The sequence below is a fragment of the Rhinichthys klamathensis genome, unplaced genomic scaffold, assembly GCF_029890125.1.
Source record: "Rhinichthys klamathensis goyatoka isolate OS25496 unplaced genomic scaffold, OSU_Roscu_1.1 h1tg000140l_1, whole genome shotgun sequence".
Classification (NCBI taxonomy): domain Eukaryota; kingdom Metazoa; phylum Chordata; class Actinopteri; order Cypriniformes; family Leuciscidae; genus Rhinichthys; species Rhinichthys klamathensis.
Genome location: NW_026606675.1, coordinates 2,513,177 through 2,531,073, shown reverse-complemented (window position 1 = coordinate 2,531,073; position 17,897 = coordinate 2,513,177). Strand labels below are relative to the sequence as shown.

Sequence of the window (17,897 nt, the reverse complement as noted above, 5' to 3'; positions counted from 1 at the left end):
TTTCAAATGCACGTTAAAAGTGATTCAAACTCACAGTGCTTTCAGATTGAGCAGCGTTTACAGAGCCGTACATCAATGACAACCTGCGCATACAAAATAATCCCAGCATTTGCGATTTCAAAATCGCGATGAGCCATCTCGATTTAAGTGCGATTACATGGAAATTGCAAATGAATCGTGCAGCCCTAGTAGAAACGATTCATTTCAACATCCCTAGTGCATGATAGGCCTGCCAATTGATTTTACAATTGGCTTTACAAAAGTAACTTTAGAATCAATATATTGTTACTTTTAATTCCTATCATTGAATATAATCACATCAATCCCAACAGTACGTGCAGGCTTTTCAAGACTCAACACATGGAAGACTAACTGCAACAAACTCGTCATGATAATGATACGACTTCTACGTGTGAATTGCATTGCTTATAGAGAAGTGATGCAATGGTGTGGCAATCTGCTGATCCCTCAAGGCAAATGACGAGCCATAATATGCAGAAGTGAATCATCTTCGGCAGGCCAACAAAAAGGACAAGACGTGTTCTGCACTTTGTATAAGACACTGCTGTGGAGGACACATGAAGCCAACAAGTAGTTGCATGAGGTAGACTGAACTCTGAGCAGTTTGATGATTGAACATGGTTCATCTTTGAGAATCTGGAGGTCATCAGTAAGAGCTTCCACGACTTTGAGCTAGAAAGCCTAATCCTCTAGAGTACAGGCTCTGCAGAAACTTGTCTGGGTGGTCTTTAATGAAGACATATGATCTTCCCACGAACTGGGAATATGCCCAGGAATTTTACCCATATGTCCATACACAGAGGTCATAGGATTAGGACTGGCAGATGCCTTGGCCACCCCTGCACCTCTCCAAATCGGACATGATCATCTCACTTCTTGATGTTCTGCCACAGATAATTATGGAAGACAAGATGCATCTTAGGGGAAGAAAACAACGAACAAACTAAACAAGCGAGTACAAGGCTGAAAGCCCCAAGGATGATATTCAAACATCACACAGCGAACAATGAGATGTCAAGATGAGATGACAGCTGGGAGAGGTCATCTCCGAGGCAAGAGCTGTGATGAACTGACGAATGCACAGTGATAGATGCCACCCTGGCTCTTCAATGCAGAGGGAACACTCTTCAAGACATGGAGAATGAAATAATCATTGCCATTAGACAAAGTACACCCTGTGACATCTCCAGAGGGAAATTAAGTCCAAAACAATCTGGAAAGCTATACTAGGCCAAAAAGAAACTATCGAATGACTTCTGAAGACTTTACTTTTAACCCTGTAACGCCGGACATATGGAATAGTAGTCAGAATTTTCTGTTTTTGTTTTGAAATAACAGTTTATTAAGACAAAATATTTTAATTCTAATTTCATGTGTTTTTTGTTGCTGTATCATCTCTGATATACCAGGCTTTTATGGCTCATACAGCATAAGTTAAGATAATATGGAGCTTGTACTCTAGGAGGAAAAAACACCCTATAATTTTTAAGGCCCAAACTGAGCAAAAATATACAATTTGGTGCTGTTGCTGATATGTATATGACCAAAAAAGTAAGATGAAATCAATTTTGATAGTTTGTAATGTATATTAATGAGATTTCTATAACAGTATAGCAGACTACTTGCATAAACTGCATATAAATATCACTCGTCTCTCTAGATTTCCCAATAATATGTCTTAGCTTTGATCATTAAACAAAGCTTTTAAATTTCATCTTACTATGTAGTTTTTATTGTGTGGTACAAATAAACATTCCTCAAAAGCCTGATGTATCACATTTTAACATGATTTTTCTAAAAGTGGATGTATCATGGATAGTCAAGTATAACAAAGTTGCTTCAGTCCATTAAGTGTTCATCTTGAACTATTACTAACAATATAAAAGTTATTCTTATGTTTACTTTATAAAAATCAGTAAAGAATGCACAGATTTTTTTTTGCTAAAAAGTATTAACTATCAATCAAAAATACATTCTTCAAAATGTCTCTTTTTGTTTACAACAAGGTCAGTTATTCTTAAATCATCGTTAAGAAAATGTTGGCTTTAAGCAGGAGAACTGAGGCAGGAGAATTGAGGGAGATCAAGGAGAAGTTTTACTTGGGGCAGGTTTGCCAACATGTAAACAACTGATGACGCATGGCAGATGAGACCACTCCAATCTGTTTACTTGTCTCATACTCAAACATCTATCCACAAACTTTCATAAACACTTCAATCCACAAACTGTAATACACGTCAACAAATTATAATACACGCATGTCAATCCACTATCATAAATGCTCGTCAGTCCACAAACTATCATACATGTACGCATACACTAATACACAGACTATTGATTTCCTTTGAGTGTGATGAAATAGATGCTAGTCATGTTTATCTACATACACCACAGGATCTATTTGCTATGTAATATAAGCACAGCAGATGTTCTCCTGGACCTGCACCTCTGTGTTTGAATGTGGGTTAGATGCTGACAGCAGCTGCATCTGTTCACTCATCTATTTTGCATGAGAAAATTTGACCACACCAATGGCACAGCTGTTTTATCTTTTCTTTATCCATTATTATCCATTCATTATATCCTGAAAAGACCTCCCAGCAGTCTGACATTTCAGTGTTCAGAAATTAACCATCCGACTGTCGTCTCCAAGATTGGAAAACTTCTACAGGGAATCTACAGAAATAATGCAGGGGGTTCACCTATTATTGCTGGATTTAAATCAAAAAGAGTTAAATACAAATAGTTCAGCGAAACAAGTATGACTTTATAGATATTTTGAAAAATGTTATTTTTAAAAGGTATTTAAAAAATTGTGCATGTGAGAGTGTGATATGTGGTTCAGGTATCCCCTATATTTAGTCAAGGTCAAAGATTTCTGGTATTACTATCCTTGTGGAACAAAATGAAGGGAATACCTGAACCACATATTACACTCATGTTTTGGTCCCAATGAAGAAAACTGCTCAAAAAACATAATTTAGTATGATTTACATGTAAAATGCAGAAAGTTTTCTGTGAGAGTTGAGTTTATGGGTAGGGTTAGGGTATAAAATATAAAGTTTGTACAGCATAGATTCAATGAAAGGCTATGGGGTTCAATGTTGTTTTGGACCCCACTGACATTCACTATATGGACAAACACATTTTTCAAATAATCTTCTTTTGTGTTCCACTAAAGAATAAATATAATACAGGTTTAAAACAACATGAAAGTGATAAAAAACAATGAAAGAATAACATTTTTGGATTAACTATGCTTTTAAGTTAACTTAATAATAATATTCATTTTAAAAGCTAAATAAATGTTTTTCATTGTCCCTTCCACATTACAATGTATTAATTTAAGTTCAAATGCACATCACTGATATTCTAATGATATTCTACTAAACACATTATTATTGGCCAGGCTTACAAAGCAACACCCCATACAACGGGTTCTCTGCACCAGCTCTCTATTCACAAAGTGGTCTCCGGCCTCAAAAAGATTCAAGAAATGTTTTCAACTATTCTTGACTTCAACTAAATAAAATACTGCATGCAAAATGGTTCTTTCGAACCTCTTTGAGCTGCTAATGGGACCTTATAATATGAATCAGCCGCAGGGATCACTTCAAAGGCAGTGTACATTTCTATTTAACTCAACTTAGCTCTCTAGCGTCCATCGTTCACTCCATGTAATTGCCCACACTGTGTGTATTTCGTCAGCATTTGTGCATTGTGCCATGAGCGGTCTTATTACCGCGTGCAGCTGAAGTTAAACTGAAGTACTCCAATAGCACGGCCTGTCAATAATACCGACATCCATATCCACTAACTTCTGAACAGAGGAGAGAAAAGAGCCTCAGTGAGTACTGAAGCAGAAGATGTTCCTAGGAGAACATTTCCCACTAAACAAATACACTTCAGTGGTTAACAAGACATGCGGGAGCTCCATGTCAATACGCAGAAAGGAGCACTTTTTTTACCCATTGTATATTTTCTTCCGCTGTATTTTGGTAGCAACTAGAGCTGAACAGAAGAGCGGTCTGGTTTCATCCACAGACTTAAATTTGATCCCTCAGGCATTACACAGGCTTGCCCAGGCATGGCACCATGTGCCCATCTTAAAAGTGTGCCATATCTCAGTAGGGGGCTCATGATTGAGCAGCAGGGATGTCAAGAACATCATCTTGGAGGTGTGAGATAATACGGACGGTTACAGACAAGCCTATTCCTGATGCTGTTAACCCACACTTTATCTGCAGGGAGCTGAGGATCACTGATGCTTGTGGCTGTATTAATAAAATCAAACGCAGGTGATCTGACTGTGACATGCTCATTGTGATAGTTTTACAAATCATAATAGAAAACAAAGTTGAATTTGCAATCCATCCCTGAAGGCACACGTGTGGTCCAGACATATATTTGATGTGCGCAATAAATAATTATGATTTATCTTAGAAAGCAGAATAAAACATAATAATAAAATAAAAAGTTAAACATTATTATTTATAATATTTTGCATTTTTTACCGATATTTTTCAGAATTTCTTTCTGATATTTATACAAATTCTGATATACAGTATATCTCTATTCAAAGGTTTAGATTATAAAGGTATTTTTAAGAAATAAATACTTTTCTTCAGCAAAGATGCATTAAATTGATCAAAATTAACTGTTACGGAAGATTTTTATTTTAAATGAATGCTTTTCTTTTGAACTTTCTATTCATCAAAAAATACTGGGGGGAAAAATGTATCAATGGTTTCCACAAAAATAGCACAACTGTTTTCAACATTGATAATACAAATATTTATTCAGCGCCAAATCAGCATATTCGAATGATTAAGTAATGGCAGCTGAAAATTCAGCTTTTTAAAAAATATATTAAAGTAGAAACCAGTTATTTTAAATTACAATACTATTTTGCAATATTACTGTTTTTTTTTGTTTTGTTTTTTTGTATTTTCAATCAAATAAATGTACCCTCAGTGAACACACACACAAAAAATCATACCGAGCCCAAACTTTTTATATGAACAGTAGTGTATATAGATTATAAAATAATCTAAGAATCATTATTATTATTATTCCTCATATTTAGGATTAGGAGTTTGGTCCATTGTTTTACATTTCAAATTTAACTCACATTGGCTTTAGATAAATGTAAAATTAAATTTTTAGGGCCTTTGCTCAACATCAATATCGCTAAAACACCCCCAGTGAGATGTTAAAACAGCATTCACCAGACATTTTTGCTATGTTTATGGTTTACTGTAATTGGTGTGTTAAATTGATTTTTGTAAGATGTCTATTGACAAAGATGATGAATGCGCTGTTTGCATATATTTACTATATAGTTTTCAATATAGTTACTATAGTTCAACTCTATAGTTATTCACAGTTCTGAGTAGGGATGGGCATTATTAATCGACGATCGATAATTGATCATTAAGAATTTCGTCGATCATGTTAATTTGTTATCGATAAGGGCCGTTACATAGTCAACGCGAGCAACGCGAGCAAGCAACGCGAGCGACGCGAGCTACGCGCTCCTTTTCATAGTACACAAGCGTCACCGGCGATGCGTGAAATGCAATACACCGATTGCGCAGCAGGGGGTAGTAGAGTCTAGAGTCAGGTCACGTAATATTCAGATCAAAATGGCAACTGAAGAGGAGTGCATATTGCTGATTTTACATCGGCGGCAACAAAGGATGTATACGAACAAGCTCGCATAACTTTTCCTCTTCGCCCGCCATTGTATTCAAATCTTCTTCTTCTGTAAACATAATAATATACCTTTTTATGTACATTACTTGCAATGTCGCCCCCACCGACAACGCATAGTATTGCGTGCATCGGCGCGTCGCGTATCAAAAACTAGGACGACACATTTGGCTACGCATCGACGCATAATGGCGGCCGAAGCGTAGCGATGTGTAGCCTTGCGCACGCGTATGCGTACCGATGCGTTGACTATAGGCCAATTTATACTTCTGCGTCGAGTGTACGCCGTAGTGTACGGCGTGGGCTACGCACGTAGGCGACGCCGTCATGAGCATTTATACTTCTGCGTTTAGGTCTGCGTTGCTCTGCAGTACAGCGCCGAAACGCTAGTTGGCGGCGGAGGGTTTTAATCTTCCACTGTGTTTAGATTCCTCGCGGCAAGAAGAAGAAGATTCCTCGCGGCTGTTTTGAGTTTAGGTTACTACAAGCAATGGCGACTGAAAGAGAGCAGATCATGTTGGAGTTGGAGCTTATCGAGGTGGAAAAGGTAAATTTTTAGTTTTTTTTAACAGTTTCGCTGTACTTAGAATTTAAAAATGGCGGGCGGTGCAGAAGAACACACCGGAAATGCATAGGAGGAAACGCGATGCTACCAAGCCGACCAATCACAGATCTTGCGGTCCGCGTCGTCGCGACGTGTAGTTGCATTTTTGAGGAGGTGCGCGTCAGGTTACGGTGAAGGGTACGGCGTATGGTACGCGTCTGTGCGTATGCTACGCCGTACCTACTGCGCGCACCCGACGCAGAAGTATAAATTGGCCTTATGTAAGGGCCCTTTGTTTACACTCGACCTCGACGCGTCCGCACAAGCACGAGCAAAGGTGCGCGAGGCAAAAATGACGTCATTGCGGTATTCGGCGTTTTACAGGCGAGCGCGTGGAGTATAAACGCCTCGTCCGTTTGCGGAGAATCGCGCTGCAGAGCCAGGCAAAAGTATAAACGAGGCTTGACGGTCACCATGTTGCGGTCGCGTCTGACCCCAGGCCCAGTCCATGTCATCAACATGTTTATCTTTCTCAACAAAAATCAGTAGACTGGTGCAGAAGTTTTATGTGAGTTAATAGATATTTTTTTTGAGGCTTTGTTAAGTAGCCTAATTTGTTGCTAGGTAGGCTAATCTCTCTCACACTCTTTCTCGACTTCGTACCTTGGATAGTTTTGAGTTACATTGAGTATTATTATGTTTTTGGTTAAGTTATTGTTTAACATGATTTTTTTTATTATTATTTTGGAACAAACGATCGGGTCTCTGTTTGAGGACGCCAACTCGCAGCTGCAGGTTTTGTTGCTTTTTAGAGCACCGCAGCGCATATTTCAAGTTTAGCCGAATGTCCAGTTTAACTGCCGCAAGTTGATTATCTTGTAATAAAGATCTCATCGAGGAAAAACACGCTGTATTTTTGTATTTTCATTGCATTTTTAATTTATAAAAAGTTAAATAAATAATTAATTTTAATATATAAAAAATATTAATGATTAATCGATAGTCGATCGTTAATTCTCCCGACGATCGACTAAGAAAATTTAATCGAATGCCCATCCCTAGTTCTGAGCCATCATTAGTATGTTAGTTCAGTCATAAAATGGAAACTCTCTTCACCCAGTAAAAGTACAATAACACCATAAATCCATAAGCAAGGACATTTCTGCCAGAAGCCATTTTGATTCTCCTCATAAATATTAGATACGCCTTTTTAAAGGCTGAAATAGGAAGCCATTGCATGGCGTCTGACCACCGCAGATTCCATTAAAGCTTTTGCAGGAAAAACATGGACAGCTATAAAACTTTCAACATTCTCTGAGAGGAGGTGAAGCCGGGACACCTGGATTCCTGATAAATAATTCATAACTGCTGAAGGAAGTGCCGGTCGAACAGAAACTCTTATACCACAGCTAGATAAAACATATTTAAATGTGATGTGGGAAATGCCACTTAAAAAAATCTATCACCGGCAGGGTCAAATTGACAGGGTATTGAGAGATGGTTCAGGAAGAATTGTTTGCCCGTGTCAGCATAATTGATGGGAAATCATGATAGCCTAAAAGCTAAAACAAGTGTCGGGAAACTCTAATTAACATAAAATGAGCAATCATCTGCAACACCATTGGGGTCTCCAAAGCTTTCAAAGGTGTGATATGGCTTAAACCTCTTCCTGGATTGATGAGTGCACAAACTGGCCCATCACTGCTGAAGATAGGACATCAAAGTGAGTCATTTGCATCAAAATAAGTATCTGCTATTTGTATTAAACTTCAAATGAGAAGAGTATAGTGAGTAATATGGCATTGCGGTTAAAGATATGCACCCTATTAACGTTCACAAACATCAAAACAAGCCATTCTACATCTTTCACTGCCACGTCAACTCAAACATAGCATCTACCCTGTCTAAAGTCTGTAAGTGCACCATAAATTACTTTGAACAAAAAAATCTGCCAAATGGAAACTTACTAAAAGTGACTAAAAGTCTTCTCCTAGTTAAAACCGCAGTGTCCTCCCACAGCCCTTGCTTTAAAAGACACGCATTACTTTTTAAATGAGGAGTTACATTAAGCTTTCTCAGCAAGTTCTGTTAATCAAGTTCCTGATGACAGGATGGTGGAACAATCTCCACTGAGAATATACTTACCGTTCAATAATGCCCAAAAGCTGTCAGTGAGGTTGTGCTAATAACCTCTTTTCTGCTAACTTGAATCAGAATACCAAATGGAGTTTTTAAACAATAAAATGCTTTGCTGGCTGCTCATTACTCTCTCAATATTGTGCTTAATAAATGTGATGGATCACTCCAACTGTGCCACATTAAATGGTGCGTGACTGAATATAGCAACGGATTTACAGTTCTTCGTGATTCCTCAGCCGCCCCAGAGAAGGATGAAAAGGAGACTCTTTGTCTTATACCGGCCCTGAGGTAGAATTTACGGATGTGGGGGCAGAAACTCTTATCCATATAAAATATCACTAGAAAATAAATGTATTTACAGTGAGTGGATTTACATTTTTATTTTCCATTAGAGACCCAAATTTCGTTCTCTTATGCTTCTTCTTGCGCTTGAATGGTTTAAAACCACACCAAAATGCGCACACATGAATCGATAAGCGGAATGCTCACCTCCATATATCATCTCTCTCTCTCTCTCTGTGCCACTTTCCATTACTCTTTCCTCTATGTGAAAGGTTTAAACAACCTAACAGAGTGTCCTGCTTTGAGTTTTGAGTCATACTAGTCTCAATCCTCATGCATTAGCTCAGGTCAGACATCGTCAGTTGTTGCAGCCTCAACTTGAGACATAAAAGCAAGTCTTAAAAGCTCAGACACTGGAAGAGGGCAAACATTAGGCTCTTTACTTCATTAATTTATGAACTGCTCTACAATTATAAAGTCTAATGTCGCCTTTTATCTTCACTGCTTGCAAATGTTCAGTCTCAACATGTGCGGAATAAAGACAAAACAATGACAAAAATGATTCTTTCAATAAAGAAACTCAAAGACATCTGGCACATGTCATTGGTAAATAAGAAGACACTTACGAAGTTCTCCGACTTTGAGAATCTCACACAGCATCTTCGTCAGTTCAATACTACTGCGCCCAAATGGACACTCGTGTTTATCCTCACGGCTGCTGTTTTCCAGTACAATCTGTAACATACACAGAAATAAAGGGCAACAATGTAAAAATTTTGTCTTTTAATCTGTTAAAGCAAAATGCTTTGTAGAAAAACTACTGAACTGCATAAACTACTTTTTATTTGTTACCATAGCAGCGTCCGAAATTGCATATCGTCTTGAGTAGGTACTACATTTGAATATGAACTTGCTTCGAGACAGTTAAAAAAGTACTTTCTATATACTATAAATGGGTATTATTAATGAAATTAATCAGTTGCGTCGCTTCACAGGCATTCACAAATCCTCTCCTGTGGCCTCATGGGATCGTAAAGTGTCCATCAGCTGTGCACTTCAGAATCATGCCGAAAATAGTAAGTCAACTGGGTACTTTTCAGGTACTGTTTTTTGGGGGTGTTGATGGACTGATGCACTCGATCTACTCTGCCTATGTTTTGATCATCATTCTGAATCCGATCTGGACGTAGTCTTTGATTAAAAAAAAGCGATTTTCTCAGCTTTTTGTTCAAAATGTTGCTTTTTTTTTCTCACTAAAAGTTACCCACATTTGATTGTTGCTAAAAAAAAGAAAGCATGTATTTTTTTTTAAAGGGAAAGTTCGGCCAAAAATGATATTTAATACATGCATTACTCACCCTCAAGCCGTTCGAGATGCATATCTCAATCTTGTTTCAGACGAACACATTTTCAGTTATTTTAGAAAATGTCTTAGACCCTTCAGTGGATATAATGTGAAGCAATGGGGTCCACCTCCTTCAAGTCCCAAAATGTGCATACATCCTTCACAAAAGTAATCCATCCGGCTTCAGGGGGATAAACGAAGGCCTTCTGAGGGTAATCCGTGCGGTTTTGTCGTAAAAATATACATATTTAAAACTTTATAAATTAAAATATCGGACTTCCGGCAACGATCGACGCGCGTTCACGGGTGATGGAAGTCGGCGTACGAGGTAGGACGCCGCGTAGGAACCGTTGTGACGTAGAACGAACGCGCCTGCGCAGCCAGAGAGCAGAGCAAAACAAAACTCCACTCAGTTCACCCGTGAACACGCGTCGTGAACATATTTTTACGACAAAACCGCACGGATTACCCTCAGAAGGCCTTCGTTTATCCCCCTGGAGCCGGATGGATTACTTTTGTGAAGGATGTATGCACATTTTGGGACTTGAAGGAGGTGGACTCCATTGCTTCACATTATATCCACTGAAGGGTCTAAGACATTTTCTAAAATAACTGAAAATGTGTTCGTCTGAAACAAGATTGACATATGCATCTTGAACGGCTTGAGGGTGAGTAATGCATGTGTTAAATATCATTTTTGGCCGAACTATCCCTTTAAGTCTCTGTTCTTTCTTTTAATATATTGCATGTTCAGATATTCATACAACTAAATATTCTGGAGGCAATGAAAATTTTGTGAAAATTATCTAAAATGCTGGCGGGAAAAGAGTTAATATAAGAAAAATGATCAAACTAATATTTAATTTATGGGAAATTCACATTTATCCATTAATCCATCCATAGCTACAAACCAACATTTGATCAGAAAGATACTAGACCCTACTGAGTAACAGGTTAAAGTAAGCTAATAGTAATAGTTTAGGCTAAATTTGCAACCCCAGACACAATCTTGTTACTCATTCTGACAGTTATTTTTATTTTATTTTATTTATACATTTTGACTATTTAAATGGATAATTCACCCCCAAAAAGTCTTAATTTTTCTTTATGTTGTTTTGGACCACACTGACAAAAAAATTCTTGAAAACAACTTTGTTTTGTTTGACAGAAGCAATAAAGTCACACTGGTTAAGAACGACATGAGAGTGAGTACATTATTTAAAATTTTGGGTGAACTCCCTCTTTAATTTGGATGTTTATTTTCCGTTTATTGCTAGAAATAACAAAAATAACACCAAGCAAGTTTGTAAGCTGTATTTCAGTGTGGGAGGAGTTGTTGTCAGTCCCAGATCCTGTGATGAGGGGGGCCCACAAAAATTGTCTTTATACTGCTAAGTGTTTGGGCACTGCGGTGTATACTGAGTACAGAGTGTATTTTAGGATTTATCAGGGTATCGCTTGAGTGTGAAAACAGCGACGAGCTGCAGAATCACAGCACGCCATTGCAGAGGGCAGTGAAGTGGAATAGTACAGTTAGAGTAATGTGAGGAGACAAGGAATGTCCTCATTCAACCCCAATTCACTTTCCTTACTGAGTCTAGGAGTATGAATAGAGGGCTGGATGATGGATTTTGGAGGAGAAAGGGCTTGAAAGTGCAAGTGCAATCAGTTGCGACTAAATATATGGGTGCAAACTGTAAAATGCATTTAAAAGCACATGTGCAAATAAAAAAATATTCTAGAAGGTCCTTAAAAAACACATTTATGATATTTAAGGTCATAAAAAGTCTTAAATGTCTTGATTGGTATAACAAAAATCTTAATGATCATTTTAATAGGTCTTAAATTTGTCAAATCTTAATGTAAATGCATGACTCAGGTCAGCAGTGGTGAGGTAACACTTTTGCTTTAGAGGTGATAATTGAGGACTAGTCAGTTTATAAATAAAACAGATTAGAAATAAATATGCGTTTAAAATAAGAAAATTGTTTCCGCACCCATGTAAAGTTAGCATGTCTTACCCTGATATAAGCATCCTGATGGTGCCTGGCGAAATAGAGCATGTTATCCAGAGCCAGCATCCCAGGAGGAATCTGAGTGAAGTCCACCGCAGGATTCACATGATTCTACACAAACACAAACACAAGCATGATCGAGAGGAAACACACTCTAGCCTTGACTCCATGACTCGCATCGTAATCACGCAGAGAGTCTCGTATTGCATTTTGAGTAGTTGAGTCGAGATAAGAGAAGTGTTACATTGGTTCCAGTCTGTGATTCAGAAACAGGCCTGTATATCCCCGGTGGATGACAAAGGCCCAGCAAGCTCTCTGCAAATGCTACGACTGCGATATCGGCCCCCTCTGCTCGACCGTCTACTTCAAAATAATCTGCGCTTTTCAGAACATGTGAGATGGCTGGCTTTGAGGATGAGGGCTCTGTGGCTGCCTGACTGGATTTAGGGTTTGCCAATTATGCTGTGTTTGCTTTTGGATGGACCCTGGTGAGTCTGTGGCGCTGAATAGAGGAACCACAGAGTAAAAACATGGTTGATTACTACCAGACAGTGAAACAGAGACAGAGGGTACGTTTGGAAGGGCATTCTAACTTAGTAGATTCGCAGTTTTGAGTATGTGTACTGTGCAAAAATGTCAATTTTTCCATGCATGTAATAAAAAAGTATGTATGTAACCAGAACCAAATTCTGTATCCCACAATGCAATATTACATTTCAAATGAACTGCAAGTGATACCAATGTTTTTTGGTACCCTCTTCTTAAGTCATTAGTTAATAGCACTTTAAATGAAGCAAAAGGAATAGCTAATCCCAAAATTATAATTTACAGTCTTTAATGTCATGTTGTTATAAACTAACTTTCTTTTTTTCCATGGAACACAAAAAAGAAACATTTTGAACAATGTTCACACTGCTCTTTTCCATACAATGGAAGCGTTAAGAGACAGCGGGATGCCAAAAGTTCGGTAACGGGTCAGGTTTTAAAAGAAGTCACTTCTGCTCACCAAGACTGTATTTATTTGATCAAAAATATAGTAAAAACATTTATATTGTGAAATTGAAAATTACTGTGTTCTACTTTAAAGCTGAATTTTCAGCATCATTACTCCAGTCTTCTGCATCTCATGGTCCTTCAGAAATCATTCTAATATGCTGATTTGGTGCTCAAGAAATATTACCTATTATTATATAATATTATTATACTTATATTTTGTGGAAACCATGATCATTCAAAATTCAAAAGAACAGCATTTATTTGAAATAAATGTAGACATAGTAGACATTTAAAATGTTACAAAATATTTTACCGACCCTAAACTTTTGAGCTGTAGTTTATATAAGTTATACAGTGCATAGCATACAGTATATAATGCACAGTATGGAGTATGCAAGACGCTAATATTCCATTCTGAACACAGTCAGCCAGAGGCAAAGGCCACTGGCAGTGCACAGTACTTAAAAACACGTCTGCGGCGAGGGCACTGGAGACCAATTTCCCATCCATCAACATGACAATGCCCTGAGAGAGTTGGAACACAGCCCTCATTAGCAACACTGTTGCCTTAACACATTCTGCACAGCTCACTAACAGCAAACTCCATGCTTCTCCTAAAATGCTGTTAAAATGGTGTCTAGACCCTCAGAGTTACCTGTCATTTGACATTGGTGGCAAGGGAAACGTTTGTGTAAGTAATCTGGAGGTGTTAACACTGCAGGGGGAGTTTAGGGAAGGTCTTATCTTCAGACAACACACGGCACTGTGAAATGGGTCTTAGTGAACCTCAGAAGTTTACCGGGGCTTAGGAGCACATGACAACTTCAGTCTTGCCCCCTTCAGGCTACTGACCGCAATATGCTTCTGCTTCATGGGCCTTTCCTGTTTCTACTCCTCTTCACACCTACCTTGGCCTCTCATTCTCCCTCTTTCCTGCTGCTTTGTTGCAGTGAAATGTGTCAAACTAATTTGATAAAAGAGCTCTGAATGTTCTGAGCTTAGACAATCCTCAATGGATTCAGACAATGCTTTGAACTATGCAATCGTAGTGATGTTATTTGGGGACAAACAGCTTTAGCTAAACAATTCCAGGTCATTGTTCATAAATTTCTTCATGCAGCTATTTGATTGAGGCTTTATTACATTTTTAGAGATTGCACCTAAATGAGACTTTCTCGCTTGCACCCACATACTGAAATGTATCTTCCCCACAGAGTTTATTAAATGAGCGAGGACTACAATGAAAAACATTTAGATCTTTTTCCAGTTCTGTCAATTTAGAGCTAGCAAAGAGTATAACAATGGAATGTATGAAAACTTACAATAAAGCCCAGTTTTTTGTAGTCTCGCGTGTACATGGACTTGCGCTTCTCAATGCTGCCGCTGTTGTTGGACTCGCACTCGACGTCAAAAGCAATCCTGCGCAGCTCGAAGATGATGTCCCTCTGAGCCTTCATAAACACAGGTATGAAACCATATTATTGCACAGCTCTCTAATAACATAATTAATAAATCAAATCAATATGTAATGTCAATTTGTTTATTTGGCAAGCAACTGAATAATAAGCAGGGCTGAACATTGTCTGACTACATCTGTAAAAAACTGTTCAGTGATAGAGTTTCACCTGGTCTTGAGGGTCCATCTTCGTCATCATGCGGTCCTCCAAAAGGTTAAAGGTCAAGACTTGTAGCACATAGAGCTGGTGTGCCATCTCATCATTTATGGGTTTGTTACTCCTGATCACATTCTGACAAATGAGAAAGAGAATGTTAGAAAGATGGAGAACATTTGACTGCTGTGGAGATGATATCATGACTTTTCCTGTCATTTATGATTAGGGTTAAAGAATATATATATACTATTGGTATTATTATCATTACTGCTAATACCTATACTACTAAATACTAGCAACAAATTACTACTTTACCAGTATGTTTTTGCATCAATTACAGGAAAACAGAACCAGAGAGAGAGATTTATGTTGAGATTGGCATACTGCCATACTACTTGTACTATTTTTGTAGTATGCATACTGTGCACTTACACTGAGGATGATTGAGCGCAGCTGCTTCTGTGCTAGAATGTGAGCCATCTCCTACAATCAAACAAAACATTGAGTCACCTTAAATCTCACACATTCACACACACAAACACACACCTTCAATAACCTCTTTAAAAGGTATAGCTCTACAAAAAATACAACACAGTCAAATATCAGTTAAATCACCTACAGAGGGTTCACCTTAACTAGAGAGCACTTACTGTTAGAGGACAATCAAGGATGTTCACATTGTCCTCATCAAACTACCATTACGAGCACAGCAAGGGGAGGAAATAATGAGAGAATGAAACAGAAAAAGAGAAGAGAAAAGAAGCGAGAGAAAAAGAAGAGGCATTTTGTTAGTAGCACAGAAATGAGAGGTCAGCAAAACAGACCTGGAGAAACTGTAAATTGACATTTAGGATATGAGGCAGTTACATGAGCCCGCTGTGACTCCTAAGTCACTCACTTACTTAAAGCTGCTGTAAGCAATTTTTTTAGTACTACACATAAAATGTCCAACTGCCTGACAAATATTGCAAAAATAGGTGTCCTGAGAAACCACACAGCACAGGGCTCGGTAAACAGGTACCATGTGTTAGCCAATCAGAACACCGGGAGTCGCTGTCTGACTGTCTGTCAATCATTTTGCATGTTCAAGTTCTGCTAACGTCAGGACTTCGGCGTATCTTAGGAGAGCGGGCGTATGGTCGTAGAAATGAGGGGCGATCAAATTCAGTGGCTTAGTTTAAGGGAAGTTAGCAAGGTGGTTAGCATTGCTTACAACACATTTAACTAATAACGTTTTATTTTTTCACAACATATTTTTCCTTCACTTCAGTTAAACTACATCACTGTGAGTACTGATTACAAAAAAGAAAAGTGAAGTATGCGTTCACATTAGCTTCACGGCCAAAAAAAGATCCATTGTTTATTGTCAATAGTGTAGCAATGTATGAAGCACAGATCACACAGAAGTCACTTTCTGCAGCTCTCTGACAGTTAACGTGGCAAATTCGAGCGACAAGATCTTTGTGGCGAAATCTTTCCCTCTCACACAAAATTCCTGATCGTGTGGATTCCTATTTAAATGACTGGATTTTACACACGAAAATACTCAGTATACTCAGTTGGCCATTAAGAATAACAGGCATTTAATAAGGGTGAAGGAAAGGAAAAGGAAATTATCTGAGGTGAAAAACGAACACACAAACGGACACTCACACACATACAGGTACAAAATAACAAAATGATGCCAAATTAAGTGACATACTTGCATGACTACACAAACAGCACCTCTTACACTTTGTCCAAACCGATTTCCCAATGTCTAGCAATTTTTATGTTCGCACTGAAACCAAAATGCTGCATGAAGTGACAGAATGTTAGCCAATCACAACATATTTGATGTTTAACATGCAGTGATTTGGAGTAAGCATTTGGACAAATGAGATTTCAGTGTGCGGAGCTATCCAAAATAATACCGAACGACGGACAAAATGTATCTAGTTCAGTCCTGAACCACTAGAGGGCGCAGACTGAAAGGTTCTTTACATGCAAACTGCAAGCAATCGCATCATTAGCGCATGGCCCGAGCTGGTGGGCCTCTGCGGATCTTGCAGCCAATGAGATTGCTTGCTCAACATTAAAATAGTCTGGTTCAGTGTGTGCTCCACCTCCACCTGCCTAGATATACTACAGGGCGGTCTATTTATGCAGCAGCAGCATTTCTTACATGCTCACAGAAACGTGTTTCTGTATGTATTAGCTATAGCAAGCCCAAATTTGCTCTGCTGCAGCAATAATAATATCATCAGCAGAAGCATAGCAGATCTAGTCCGCCAAGACCAAATACATAAATATGTGCCATATTCAATAACATGCAATATCGAGAGTTGTCATGAAATAATGTTGTATGACACTATTGACTGTTGTGGCTTGTTAGAACAATAATTTAGACAAACATGGAAGACATTCGGGAGACATTTTCTCACGTCTTGCGAAGAAACTATCATTATTTAGTCTAGACAACAACAAACAAATGGAAAAAGCAGAAAATGGGTTTGTGTGTGCTGTACCTGTCTCTTCTCCTCAGGGGCTTTGAGGAACAACGCATTAATCACTGCGATAGTGTAAGTCTGAATGTCCTGATCTGTCCTGTTGCCAGAGAGAGAGAGAGAAAAAAAAACGAAGAGAGCAACAATTAAAGGTATAGTTCACCAAAAATGATCATCATTTACAAAAAAAGCATACAGTAACGAAGGGTTGTAAAGCCCCAAAAGCTTGACGCCCAGATGTGCATATTCAAACTTGGCTGCATGCACTAATAGTGCATTTTTGTAATGTTTGGAGCCTGACAGTTTCATTATATGGAGAAGAATAAATGACAAATGGGTAAGAATAAATGGATTAACCTTTTCTGTAAATAAACTGAATACAATGTGAGAACTACAATGCCAAAGAGATATCAATTATCCCTGCTCCATACCCTTGCAGATGAGGGATGAGCTGGCCAATGGTGATTTCTTGAGCCACCTTCTGGTAGAGATCTTGACTGTTGAGGACCATTGATTCCAGGATGGCTAGAGACCTCTGGAGTACAGCAGTGTCCATGGCAGATTTACACACATAACTGGCAATCTAAGGATGAAGCAACAAGTTAAAAATAATTGAATGCACAGAAATGCGGAATTTAAATGTTCAAAAGCTAGAGTTCCATCAAAATAGAGCATGAACACAGTACGATTTAGTGTCTTATGACATTTTTAATAATCAAACATTGAATTCAGCTAAAGCCCTAA

The 17,897-nt window shown here is 38.3% G+C and overlaps 1 protein-coding gene across 5 annotated transcripts in view; it reads right to left on the bottom strand.

The window, feature by feature from the left end:
- elmo1 (engulfment and cell motility 1 (ced-12 homolog, C. elegans)) overlaps window positions 1-17,897 on the bottom strand; it is a 94,107-nt gene that overhangs the window by 28,950 nt on the left and 47,260 nt on the right. For 3 of the 5 annotated variants that reach the window (XM_056257654.1, XM_056257653.1, XM_056257655.1), the window contains 8 exons: window positions 17,585-17,736; window positions 17,175-17,253; window positions 15,318-15,359; window positions 15,100-15,150; window positions 14,680-14,802; window positions 14,377-14,505; window positions 12,065-12,169; window positions 9,325-9,433 (listed from right to left, as the gene is read on the bottom strand). In XM_056257654.1, coding sequence (XP_056113629.1) covers window positions 9,325-9,433; window positions 12,065-12,169; window positions 14,377-14,505; window positions 14,680-14,802; window positions 15,100-15,150; window positions 15,318-15,359; window positions 17,175-17,253; window positions 17,585-17,736 — 790 coding nt within the window. The remainder of the gene's footprint in view (window positions 1-9,324; window positions 9,434-12,064; window positions 12,170-14,376; window positions 14,506-14,679; window positions 14,803-15,099; window positions 15,151-15,317; window positions 15,360-17,174; window positions 17,254-17,584; window positions 17,737-17,897) is intronic. The other 2 variants (XM_056257657.1, XM_056257656.1) reach the window with 1 other exon arrangement.